Raw genomic sequence first — 12,774 nt, 5'->3', positions numbered from 1 at the left:
AGTTTATTTATTTATTTGAAATACAGAATTAGAGAGAGAGATAGACAGACAGACAGACAGACACACACACACGTGCACACACACACAGAGCTTCCATCTGCTGGTTGACTCCCCAGATGGCTACAGTGGCCAGAGCTGGGCTGATCCAAAGCCAGGAGCCAGGTGTCAGGTCTGGAATAGCTTGGAGTTCTGGCTTTTCTTGCCCCCAGAAAGGAGAGATGGGAAAAGGAGACAGAGACCAATGTCAACCGAGACAGGTCGCTTTATTGAAGCAAGGAGGTGGCGGCAGTCTCCCAAGGGACTGCACACAGGGTGCACTTAGGGCTGGGCCGCTATCTGGTCGGGTTGACAAGAGAACTGGGCACCGGGGGCTCTCCAGCAGCCGTAGGGGGCCTCTCGGTTATCTAGCTTTCGTTTTGTAGATGGAGAGAGAGAGAGAGAGGCCATGAACCGATCTCCCATGGTGTGTGTGGGGGGCAGCGACATGCCCTTTACCAGGAACTTCTTCCAGGTCTCCCTCGTGGGTGCAGAGGCCCAAGCACTTGGGCCATCTTCTACTGCTCTCCCAGGACATCAGCAGGGAGCCGGATCAGAAGTGGAACAGCCGGGACTTGAGCTGGCACCCGTGTAGGATGCGGGCTTTACCTGCTACTCCGCAATGCTGGCCCCTCGGGTTAACTTTGAGGGGAAGGCAGTGAGGAAGATGAGGCAGGCGTGTGACGCGGCAGGTTAAGGTGCATCTTGGGGTGCCTGCGTCCCGTATCCGAGTGACGGCTGGGGTCCCTGCTTCTGCTGATCTCATGTGGGAGGCAGCAGATGATGGCTCAGTGCTTGGGCCCCTACCACCCACAGGGAGACCCAGATGAGTTCCAGGCTCCCTGCTCCCTCCCTGTCTCTCTGGCTCTGTCGTTCTGCCTTTCAAGTAGAGGAAGACTAATAAAAAACGAACATTTGGAAGACGTGGAGGACAGCGAGGTTATCTTTATCCCCCTGGTCTCCCCCGTCACTTCCAGGTCTGTGACCTGCACCAAGGTCGAATCTATGTCTTCCGCGTGCGGGCGGTGAACGCCAGCGGTGTGGGGAAGCCCTCGGATGTGTCGGAGCCGGTGCTGGTGGAGGCCAGGCCAGGTGAGAGCGCGTCCCGCCCAGGCCAGGCAGAGCTCACCGACACAGCGGGCTGCAGGAGGGTGGGCCGCACTGAGCATGTGTGGGCGTGTGCAGGGCGCCGTGGGGTGTGGGGAGGCACGAGGGCTGGCACGTGCCTGGGCTTTCTGTGGGCGCTCACAGCTGGGGCAGGAGCAGGCACACACCCCCGTCTTCACCGGGTGGCCAGAGTGCAGGAAGGAGGCGGTTTTGATGTGGCAGGTGCCGAGAGAGACATGTGGGAGCTGTTGGTGATTTTCTTGCTTGCAGTGCGTGAGAGCCCCCTGAGCCGTCCTCGCAGGGGCGGTGCTGCCCCCGGGGCACGTGGGCTGCCTCAGCCCCCGGTCGCCTGCCACCGCAAGCCCAGGTCTCTGGCAGAGCGTCTGTGTGATGTGGGCTCTTCTCCACCCCAGCAGAGGGCCTGAGGTTGGGCCTGGGTGTCAGGTGTCGGGCCAGGGGTCCATCTAAGGCCAAACCTGGAAACCACCCATGTCAACCTCGGAGCAGGGGAGGGGCCCGTGGGGTGCTGCCTGCTGCGCCCTGAGGGGAGGCTTAGTGCCCACAGGTCGGGCGAGGGGCTGCCTCGGCCTGGTGGGCGGCCTCAGGGGGTCCCGCAGGGCCCCGGACGCAGCCAAGGATGCGGTCCTGGCAGCAGTGCTCTCCGCTCTGGCTCCCGCCCTCTGGGTGCAGCTGCTGACGCGATGTAACCCTAGCTCTGCCCGCACCCCCGCAGAGGAACCCTGGGCACGCCGTGTTCCTCAGCACTCACCTCCTGCCCCTGCCCCCAGGCACCAAGGAGATCAGTGCTGGCGTCGACGAGGAAGGCAACATCTACCTGGGCTTCGACTGCCAGGAGATGACGGACGCGTCCCACTTCACCTGGTGCAAGTCCTACGAGGAGATCGCCGACCCCGAGAGGTTCCACGTGGAGACCAAGGGCGACCAGTAGGTCCTGGGCGGCTCGCTGGCGGGGGACACGGCCGCCCCTGGGCCTCACCAGTGCCCACACGCTCCCTCCTCTCCCTTGCAGCTCCAAGCTCTACTTCAAGAATCCAGACAAAGCCGACTTGGGGACCTACTCTGTGTCGGTCAGTGACACGGATGGCGTGTCCTCCAGTTTTGTTTTGGACGAAGAAGGTAATGCCCGCGGGTCACAGGCCCGCCCTTCCTGTACTAACCTGGAAGAGACTCCGTGGGTTAGAGAAAGGGCGGCCACTTGTGGTCGGGGATGCTTAGAGAGGTGCGTGATTCCTTTGGGAATTAAGCGCTGGGTTTGCACTCTGTGCACCCCACGATCCCGGGTCTTGAATGGCTTCAGTGTTCACTTCTAAAGCCGAATCTCAGAGTGCAGCAGCGTGGGCTCTTGGCAGAGAAGTCTGCTCACTGGACTGGAGCCTCGCCGGTGGGGGCCCCGTCCCTCCCTGCAGTGCTGAGAAGTGGGACGAGAAGGGGACAGACTCCGTGCATTGAGCACTGGCTGACGGCCACAGCTAGAACCGCCAGCCCTGTTCTGAGTGGAGACGGCAGACACGTGAGGAAGTTCGCTTAGCGTGAGCGTCTCAGCTCCCACGAGGCAGGTGCGGCCAGGGCCCACGCACTCCTGTGCTGTGTACCTGCCCACCTGGTCCCAGCCCACCTGCCTGGCCTCACAGGGAGCATGGCCCACTGGGAACCTGGCAGCACTGGGCAGAACCCTCTGGTCTCTGGGGACACTGGGTCCCTGGCTGCCTTGGTAAATTGTAGAGTCCTTGTGATGCTGTAAGCACTATGTGAGTTCCTTCAGCTGTCCACTGTGTCCTGGCTGACAGCCGAGGGGCCGCCAAGGACGCCTGGCCCAGGCAGGCTGCCGAGGGGAGTGTCTCTCTGCCTTGGGTTCCTGGCACAGGGCGTGCAGGCTGGGTGGCTCGGCTCCGGTCCATGCTGCTTCCACCAGAGCAGGAAGGGGTCCGTCATGGGGCCCGAGAGTGCGGGGGTGGGGGACGAGCTCTTGCCTTATAGAAACCCCACTCTCAGAGCGGCGGCCCAGAGCGCCCAAGGGCAGAGCCCTCCCGAAGCGGCCACTCTGCTGCACTGGCATTACGTTTCCAACAGACACTCAGACCGCAGCGGTGAGGCAGGGCCGGTGACCCCAAAGGCAGGAGGCAGCCAGAGACACACAGCGGCCTCGTGGGCCTGCAGGCCAGGCTCAGCGCTGGTGACATGCGGTGAACTCTCACAGAACAGCGAGATGCGGCGGAAGGGTGGCACTGGGACTGGCGGGCGCTGCCCTAGGCGGGGGCAGGGGTGTCCCTGTCGGCTCTGCTGGCTCCCTGGCTCCCTCTGGAAGGGTGCACCTGCCCTGTGCCAGCCCCTCCTCCTCAGGGCACCCCCACTGTCCCTGCAGGCCCTGGGCCCTTTCACTGCCGGGTCCCGGGCTGCCGATGGCTGCTGGTGTGTTGAGGGAGCACCCGGAGGACAAGGGAACCTGCGCTTTCTGCTTTCGGTCCAAAGTTCTTCCATGACCTCGTTAAACCTGGGAGTTGTGCAACCTCTGGTATCTTTTCTTAATTCCAGAGCTTGAGCGACTGCTGGCCCTGAGCAACGAGATCAAGAACCCCAGTAAGTTCGCACGGACCCCGAGTGCGCAGTTGCGAGCCGGGCAGGGCTGTGGTCATCAGCGCTGGGGGCTGAGGGACGTCTCTGGGAAAGTCACTCCTGGCACTTGGGCTTGTCGCTGTGGCTTGCAGAGACTGGCAGTGCGTGGTCTCCTGAATTCGGGGTTTAGGGTTAGCTGTCCCTAGCCCGTGGCAGCTGACCACAGTTGTCGCGTTGCATTGAAAACACGAAGCACATCTGGAAAGCTCACGGCTTGGGGTCTTCAGTGCCGTGGGCTGAGTAGAGTTTCACTTTTGACTTTTAGTTCCCGTCATCCCGTGCAATGCTCCAGTGTGCATGTCCTCAGAACGCCAGGCACCTGGATTGGCGTCGTCTGACTGCACACAGCTCGTCTTCGCACAGGGTTCGTGCCTTACTGACACGCGGTCTCTTTCCTTCCGACAGCAATCCCTCTGAAATCAGAGTTAGCTTATGAGATCTTCGATAAGGGCCAGGTGCGCTTCTGGCTCCAGACGGAGCCCTTATCCCCAGACGCCAGCTTCCGCTTCGTCATCAACGACAGGGAAGTGTCTGACAGTGAGGTGAGTTCTGCACGGGGTCCCTGGCTGTGGACAGAGCCAGGACGTGGCTGGGGAGGGGCGCGGCCCGAGCCAGCAGCCTGGGTTTGTTTTCATTGCTGTATTGAGCTGTAAGAATTGGGGTGCAGAAGCAGACGAGACGGGGGGGACGCTGATTCTTGAAGTGTCCTGGGGTTTGGACTGGGTTAGCCAGGTGATCCATGAAGGCTTTGAAATCCGAGGCTGTTGGAATCAAACACTGACAAGTCGCGCTGTGGGGACTTCGAGCCCAGCGTTATGGAAAGTTCAGGTCACGCGGGAGACGTCCTTGACGATCGGCTTGTTGCTGGTCAGTCGTGGTCCTGAGCCGTGCGCTGCGTCTCTTGTGAGGAATCCTCCCGCAGCTCCTGCCCTGGCAGCGTCCCGTGGAAATGAGTTCCTGCGACTTCCCGGGCGCAGCCTGGACGAAGGCAGCACGGCGGCCGGAGGCACGAGTGCGCTGTGTGCGATCGCGCTCGCCCTGCATCTGCCGTCTGCTGTGCAGAGCGGTCCCTGGGTTGTTACAGGCTGTGGCCTCTGTATCTGGAGGACTCGGCGGTTTCTCTCTCGGACGGTGGCTCGCCTGGGACCCGGGTACAGGGCGCTTCTTCCGGTGGGGCCCTTCTTCATTGTTCAGAAGTGGGGTTGGGGGCTCAGGGATCCACCGCACTGGCTGCTGCCCTCCTCCCCGTCATACCCGGTGTGTTGTGTCGCCGATGAGCTCAGCTACTCCTCCGAGTCCTGTGTGCCTCATTCGTTCCTTCACGGCACAGAGAGCAGTTGGAGGCTTGAGAGGCAGAACTGCTGGTCTTCTCTGAGCTCGACCCTCCCCGCGGTCCTGCCTTCCCTCTGGAGGTGTTCGGCAGGCTGGCGGCTGCTAGGACGGCCGTGTGGGCGGGCATCCTGCACCGACAAGGGTCCTGTGCTTTCTGATCACGCGCATCTTGCTGGAGACCTGGCATTCTCTGAAGACTCACGCAGGCAAGACGGCTGGCTAAAAACTGGAAAGCACACAGCGTCTTCCAGGCTGCAAAGTCGGCCATGCAGAAATCCGCGGGAGCGCGCGGCCTGCTCGTGGCACTTGGCGGAGCTTCCTCTGAGCAGAGATCCTGCCGCGAAATGAAATGGAGTTCAGTGTCATTGCACTTACCTCCAGATCGCTTTTGACGAGCACTTCCTCCCTGCTGCCGGGGGGCTGCCTTGCACGTGGGCGTTGCTGGTGCACGGCTGACCTCGTGGGTTGTGGCTGCCCACCTCGGTTCTGTAATTAGTAACCGCAGGCGCTGCTTTGTGACGTCACATACAAGCCTGCGTTTGTGGCACCTGGGAGGTCACTGAGCTCCACCCGGCTGTGTCACGGCCGTAGCCAGAAGCCTCGTTACTGTCTACAACCTGCAATGCAGCAGCTGAGAGAACGGAAAAGGCCCCCGGCCACCCGGAACCTGGCTGGGGAACTCAGACTCTGTCATCCTCAGAGCCGCTGGGCAGGCTTTCCTGCTGTCCCTACTGCTGAGGTTTGAAGGGAGTGGAGCGGCTAGGACGAGGTGGGCCGTTGGTCAAGCCAGCTTGCTCCTGGCACTCGGAGGGGAATGCTCTGGGGCTGGCGCCGTGGCTCACTTGGTTAATCCTCTGCCTGCGGCGCCGGCATCCCATGTGGGCGCCGGTTCTAGTCCCAGTTGCTCCTCTTCCAATCCAGCTCTCTGCTGTGGCCTGGGAAAGCAGTAGAAAATGGCCCAAGTCCTTGGGCCCCTGCACCCACATGGGAGACCTGGAAGAAGCTCCTGGGTCCTGGCTTTGGATTGGCGTAGCTCCGGCCATTGCAGCCATTTGGAGAGTGAACCAACGGAAGGAAGACCTTTCTCTCTGTCTCTCCCTCTCACTGTCTGTAACTGTACTTCTCAAACAAAACAAACAAACAAACAAAATAAAGAAAGAAGTGACTACTCAAAGCTAGGAAGAAGGTCAGGGGTCAAGGCTGGGCCGAGTCCTCGGGCTGCCCCCTTCCTGCTCCTCTTTGGGGGCCCCACCAACTCCCAGGACCTCCAAGGGCGGGTCAGGGTGTCGCCCTGTGTTCCCGTGGCTGATCCCAGCTCTGACGCTCCTGCTGGTGCTCCCGAAACCAAGCCCAAGCTTTCCCATTCATTCCTGACCCTGTTCCGTGTCCCAGCTGGGAAAAGTCCCGGAGATCGCCGGCAGTGCGGTCGCATCTGCGCATTTGAAGCAGCCCTGGGATCTCGAGTCGTGGAGGAGACTTCGTGTTTGCTGCGAGTCAAGGAGCGCCCGAGGCAGGCACGTGCCTCACTTCAGCCTGAGCGTCCATCTGGTCACAGGCGTGCAAGGGTCTCAGCTGACGGCCGGCGCCCGTGTGTTCATCTTGTCTTCCCAGTGCGTGTCAGTTCACATTCAGCATTTGCTGATAACCTGGTAACAGAGTGGTCTGGACTGAAAGGCAGGACGGTTGCAGGACTGGGAGAATGGTTTGTAATGGGGCTAAATGGAAATTGCTTTAATTGAAGTGAGGTTTTTTAAAAGATGTATTTATTTGAAAGGCAGAGTTACAGAGAAAAGGAGAGACAGAGAGATCTTCCACCTGCTGGTTCACTCTTCAGATGGCCACAATGGCCAGGGTTGTGCCAGGCTAAAGCCAGGAGCTTCTTCTGGGTCTCCCATGTGGATGGCAGGGGCCCACACACTTCAGCCATCTTCCTCTGCTTTTCCAAGGCCATTAACAGGGAGATGGATTGGAACTGGAACAGCCGTGTCGGATGCCGGCTTTGCAGGCAGAGGCTTTACCCGCTACCCCACAGCACCAGCTGCGGAAGTGTTTTAGGGAGGCAGAATTCAGGGGATGGCTGAAGCAAGGGAGCTCCATGAGCTGAGATCAGCCTGGGGCAGCAGGCGGCAACATGAGTGAGGTCTTGGGGGACATCTTGGGTGGAGTGGAGGGTGCAGACGACAGAGGCCTTGAACCGAGGCAGAACCCGGAGGTGCCCCCAGGGCAGTGAACCGGAGATCCACACGACCTGCTTGCTCTGTTCCCGATGTTCACGTTCTGAGCTCTCTTGCCACGCTGGCCTTTGTCTACCGAGACAGAAAGCACCGCATTGAAGACCAGTGCCTGTGACTTCACAGAGCGGCTGCTGGGTCCCTGGCCACACAGTGGTCGTGACTGCCATCGTGTGCTCCCGTGGCTGCGGGAGAATACTGAAGCCGGGCACATCCTGGAGAAAAGTTTATTTTGCGCACAGTTCCAGGGTTCAGCACAGCATGGCCCTCCAGGCGGACACTCGTCGGCATCCCCCAGGGCACCTGCGCCTGCCGCGGGTGGGCCTTCCCTGTGCTGCCCCGAGCACCTGCTGCTCACCGCCCGTGAGATTTTGTTCCCTGCATCCTGGTCCCAGGACCTCCCACCTTCAGGCGTGTGGTCAGGATCCAGGAGGGGGGATCTTTGCTCAAACTCCTGATGGGCTGGGTCTGCAGGGGCAAAGCTGGTCTAGGGGAACCTGGGAGAGCAGACATTCAGGCCCTGGGGTGGGCGCTGGGCTGGGGAAGTCACCGAGGGCTCCTGCCTCCTTCCAGGGAGCTCACCATGCGGGCACAGGGCCAGTGTGCACAGGCACGGAAGGCCCCAGAGGGGACATTACACAGGGTCCTGTGTGATGAGGGAGGGGACGAGGGGTCTCCTGTGTAATGTCCCCTCTGTCTACAGACACAGGGTCCTGTGAGATGAGGGGTCTCCTGTGTAATGTCCCCTCTGTCTGTAGACACAGGATGCCATGTGACAAGGGTGCTGATGAGGGATCTCCTATGTAATGTCCTCTCTGCCTGCAGACACAGGGTCCCGTGTGATGAGGGTCTCCTGTGTAATGTCCCCTCTGCCTGCAGACACAGGATGCCATGTGACGAGGGTGGGGATGAGGGTCTCCTGTGTGATGTCCCCTCTGCCTGCAGACACAGGGTCCCGTGTGACGAGGGTGGGGATGAGGGTCTCCTGTGTAATGTCCCCTCTGCCTGCAGACACAGGGTCCTGTGAGATGAGGGGTCTCCTGTGTAATGTCCCCTCTGTCTACAGACACAGGGTCCCGTGTGATGAGGGTCTCCTGTGTAATGTCCCCTCTTTCTATAGACACAGGGTCCTGTGTGACGAGGGTGGGGATGAGGGGTCTCCTGTGTAATGTCCCCTCTGCCTGCAGACACAGGGTCCCGTGTGACGAGGGGTCTCCTGTGTAATGTCCCCTCTGCCTGCAGACACAGGGTCCCGTGTGACGAGGGATCTCCTGTGTAATGTCCCCTCTGCCTGCAGACACAGGGTCCTGTGTGATGAGGGTCTCCTGTGTGATGTCCCCTCTGCCTGCAGACACAGGGTCCCGTGTGACGAGGGGTCTCCTGTGTAATGTCCCTCTGCCTGCAGACACAGGGTCCCGTGTGATGAGGGTGGGGACGAGGGGTCTCCTGTGTAATGTCCCCTCTGCCTGCAGACACAGGGTCCTGTGTGATGAGGGTCTCCTGTGTGATGTCCCCTCTGCCTGCAGACACAGGGTCCCGTGTGACGAGGGGTCTCCTGTGTAATGTCCCTCTGCCTGCAGACACAGGGTCCCGTGTGATGAGGGTGGGGACGAGGGGTCTCCTGTGTAATGTCCCCTCTGCTTGCAGACACAGGATGCCATGTGACGAGGGTGGGGATGAGGGTCTCCTGTGTAATGTCCCTCTGCCTGCAGACACAGGGTCCCGTGTGATGAGGGTGGGGACGAGGGGTCTCCTGTGTAATGTCCCCTCTGCCTGCAGACACAGGGTCCTGTGTGACGAGGGTGGGGACAAGGGGTCTCCTGTGTAATGTCCCCTCTGCCTGCAGACACACAGGATGAAATGTGACAAGGCGTCCGGCATCATCGAGATGGTGATGGATCGCTTCACTATTGAGAATGAGGGCACCTACACCGTGCAGATTCACGATGGCAAAGCCAAAAACCAGTCTTCCCTGGTCCTCATCGGAGACGGTAGGCTGTGCTCGGTGTCACCGTGTCCCAGAAATACACGGCATTCAGCGGCCTTTGCCCCAGAGAAGTTGACACATATTTTTAATTTTTTCCCTTAAATGTGGAACGTAGCCTTCAGGAAGGTGCTGGAAGAGGCTGAGTTCCAAAGGAAAGAATTCCTCAGGAAGCAAGGTCAGTGACGGCGGTGCCTGGGGTCTCAGCTCACCTAGGCAGCCGCGGGAGCCGGGGGGACAGCAGGTGACCACGAGTGAGGTGTGCCTGGCTCAGCTGTGGGGCTGGGTCCTTCCCGTGCTCTGTGCTCCACCCGCGCCTGGTGTGGGCTTGCTGCTGTCCCCTGGAAAGCCACACCTCCGTTAGCTGCTCCCGTCCCAGGGAGGAGGCGCTGGGTGGAGCCGGGCAGCTGAGGTGACCAGCGCCCCGCGGCCTCCTCCTTACCCTGCTGGACACGGCGCTTCCCAAACATGCATTTCCTCTCGGCCCTCCCACACGTGACCTACCTGACGCCCCTCCGTCACTCCGCGAAGCGTGTGGCCCGGTGCAGGCTCTCCACAGACCACACCTGCTTAGTGAAACCTCATCTCCTGCCTGCCCCATACGACACACACACACTAGACACGCGTGTATACATAGCACGTACGCCGATGGGCCATGCACACATCTTACATAAGTGTACATATAATGCTACAGCATACACAGGCCATACATGTGTATATGTAATTCATACAACACGTACCGTACACATGTGTATACATAACATCTGTGATACATGTACACCATGCACACGTGCACACCTAACACCCAGAGAACACACATGCCTTCCACTGGTGCATTCCCGTAACACGCGTGTGGATAGCACCTGTGGAGTGCACTCACTCGTTTCACTTCTTCCTTCACTTAAACTCGTTTTCCTTCCTCCTCAGGCCCTCATTTTGCTGAGTACCTGCACTGGGACGTCACAGAGGAGTGTGAGGTCCGGCTCATCTGTAAGGTGAGCCCAGAGCCCCCAGCAGGAGTCTCGCTGCCACTCGCGCTGGCGCCACCTCCCGGGTGCAGTGTGGGCGGGAGAGGTGCGGGCGTGCTCAGCTGGGCGGCTTCCAGGCGTCCTGGGCACGTCAGGGCTCAGCCACTCGGGCCAGTCCTTTCAGGGGGTCGGGCTGGGAGTCTGTGGAGGTTCCCTTCGCACAGTGAGCTCCAGGCCACGAGGATGCCACCCGGTCTCGGGAAACGGGAGGCGCGGCTCAGGGCCAAGGCGCTTCCAGAGTGTTCTCCTGACAAATCGGATACGCTTGATTATTGTTAAGCACAAAAGTCCGCCTTTTCGCTAAGGGTCCAGCAAAGCCCCTCCCCCATCCTAGCAGTGCTGAGATGGTGCGGTGAGCGTCCAGTGAGTCCTCGTCCCCCGGGGCTGTCTTCCTGCTGAGGGTGGTCCTGATCGTGGCCACACCAGGTAGGCAGCGTTCGGCAGCTTCCCAGACCTCTGAGCGCCTTCTGCGTTATTTGCACATCCCCAGGTGCAGCCTCCGTGAGTGACCTTTCACACGCCCAAGGTCATGGCTGCAGGAGACTCGTTTGTCTTTCAGGTGCCAGGGTGAGGCCCGGCTCCTCAGCCGCAGGCATCCGGGAGAGGCTCGCCGTGTCAGAGCCCGTGCGTGCGGCTTCGCTCCTGCGTTTCCCGCACCCAGCCTAGTGCATACGGCTTCGCTCCTGCGTTTCCCGCACCCAGGCTAGCTCCTGTCTTGCAGGTTGCGAACACCAAGAAGGAGACGGTGTTCAAGTGGCTCAAGGACGACGTTCTGTACGAGACGGAGACGCCGCCCGACCTGGAGAAGGGCGTGTGCGAGCTGCTCATCCCGAAGGTATCGCGCGTGCACAGACGGCACTTCTGCACAGGCCTCCGTGTCTCCGCGCCCTCCCCTTTGCACCCGGCCTCCTCTGCCCAGGCCATGTCAGCACTCCCCGCGTGGAGGCCGTGCACCGGCTTCGTGTTAACAGGGCTGTGCTTTGTCCGCAGCTGTCCAAGAAGGACCACGGCGAGTACAAGGCGACCTTGAAGGACGAGAGAGGTCAGGACGCGAGCATCCTGGAAATAGCGGGCAAAGGTGAGGGGCCGCCGCCCGCCACGAGAGACGTACACTTCGTCCACAGGGCGGGCCCGGGAAGCCCCGTGGCCCATGTCCCCGCCATGGTGCACACGCCTCCTCGCTGCTCACCTGCGAGGGAGCCTCTGTGGGAGCTCTGGGCGCATGCAGAGCTGTTCCGGGGTTTGTGTGCAATGTCACTGCCGCCCACGGCCGGAAGCCGCGGCTCACCCCGTAGCCAGTGTTGCTGCTGTGGCGGACGCCATTGGAGTGGTTCGGTTAAGCATTTGGTTGGATTTATGCCGAGCAGAGTGTTCTTGTTCTTGATTAGAAAGAGTGGCTTGGAGGGGTTTACCGTGCACAGAAGCCTTCTGTGGGTCAGCGTTGCCTTTTCAATGTTCCGCTCGTCCAGCGACCGTCAGTTTACTCAGCCGTCCAGGGTGCTGCTGTCTGTCGAGTTGCACGCACTAATGTCTCTCTCTTCCTCTCCAGTGTACGAGGACATGATCTTGGCCATGAGCAGAGTCTGTGGTAAGTGAGGGCTCCCGTGTCTCAGGTCACTTTGGTGCCAAGATTGCTGTTTCCTGAGATGGGCGCTAGCCGCTGAAGGGAGGAAGTGAATGGGCCAGCGCCAGTGGGGCCAGGGTCAAGGTGGGCAGTGTGGGCTGTGGCCGGTCCCGAGATGGCCTGGTTTTCTGCTGCTTCCCTGATGGGATTTCAAGGTGGCAGCTGCTCCTTAGTCCTTTTTTTTTTTTTTTTTTTTTTTTTACGATTTACTTATGTATTTGAAAGGCAGAGTTATAGAGAGCAAGAAAAAGAGACACAGAGAGAGGCCTTCCATCCACTGGCTCACTCCCCAAATGGCTGCAACAGCTGGGGCTGGGCCAGGCTGAAGCCAGGAGCCTGCAGCTCCATCTGGGTTGCCCATGTGGGTGGGAGGGGGTGGGAGGAGGTGGGAGGGGGTGGGAGGAGGTGAGGGGGGTAGGAGAGGGTGGGCGGGCCCAGGCATTTGGACCATCCTCTGCTGCTTTCCCGGGAGCATTAGCAGGAGCTGGATTGGAAGTGGTGCAGCCGGGACTAACACTGGCGCTCATATGGGATGTCAGTGCTGCCGGTGGGAGCCTAACCCTCCGGGGTCTGTGTTTCCCTCTGAGAAATCCGGTTCCAGTCTGCCTTTGGTTAGTCCTGGCGACTGCTTGGCACCTGATGCCGTTAGCCTGTTGGTTTCAGATGAGGATAGCAACAGTGAGTTCTTACACCCCTGGCTTTGTGCAGGAAACCGTCTTCCAGCCTTGTGAATTATCTCTCCCTTTGCATTTTCCTGTCTGTGGGAACTGTGGGAACGCAGATACTGGTGTTAACTGG

The 12,774-nt window shown here is 60.2% G+C and overlaps 1 protein-coding gene across 5 annotated transcripts in view; it reads left to right on the top strand.

The window, feature by feature from the left end:
• Positions 1 to 12,774, top strand: part of MYOM2 (myomesin 2) — an 89,901-nt gene that overhangs the window by 67,091 nt on the left and 10,036 nt on the right. For all 5 annotated transcript variants that reach the window (XR_011378079.1, XM_070047242.1, XM_070047243.1 and 2 more), the window contains 11 exons: positions 1,014 to 1,128; positions 1,932 to 2,088; positions 2,174 to 2,280; positions 3,697 to 3,741; positions 4,183 to 4,319; positions 9,187 to 9,331; positions 9,443 to 9,502; positions 10,252 to 10,319; positions 11,074 to 11,187; positions 11,343 to 11,430; positions 11,902 to 11,940. Coding sequence is in view for 4 of the 5 variants with exons in the window: in XM_070047242.1 (XP_069903343.1) it covers positions 1,014 to 1,128; positions 1,932 to 2,088; positions 2,174 to 2,280; positions 3,697 to 3,741; positions 4,183 to 4,319; positions 9,187 to 9,331; positions 9,443 to 9,502; positions 10,252 to 10,319; positions 11,074 to 11,187; positions 11,343 to 11,430; positions 11,902 to 11,940 (1,075 nt within the window). In the remaining variant the exon portion in view is untranslated. The remainder of the gene's footprint in view (positions 1 to 1,013; positions 1,129 to 1,931; positions 2,089 to 2,173; positions 2,281 to 3,696; positions 3,742 to 4,182; positions 4,320 to 9,186; positions 9,332 to 9,442; positions 9,503 to 10,251; positions 10,320 to 11,073; positions 11,188 to 11,342; positions 11,431 to 11,901; positions 11,941 to 12,774) is intronic.

This window comes from Oryctolagus cuniculus, chromosome 8, assembly GCF_964237555.1.
Source record: "Oryctolagus cuniculus chromosome 8, mOryCun1.1, whole genome shotgun sequence".
Classification (NCBI taxonomy): Eukaryota; Metazoa; Chordata; class Mammalia; order Lagomorpha; family Leporidae; genus Oryctolagus; species Oryctolagus cuniculus.
The sequence above is the reverse complement of the archived record's forward strand: the minus strand, read 5'-3'. Positions and strand labels throughout refer to the sequence as shown.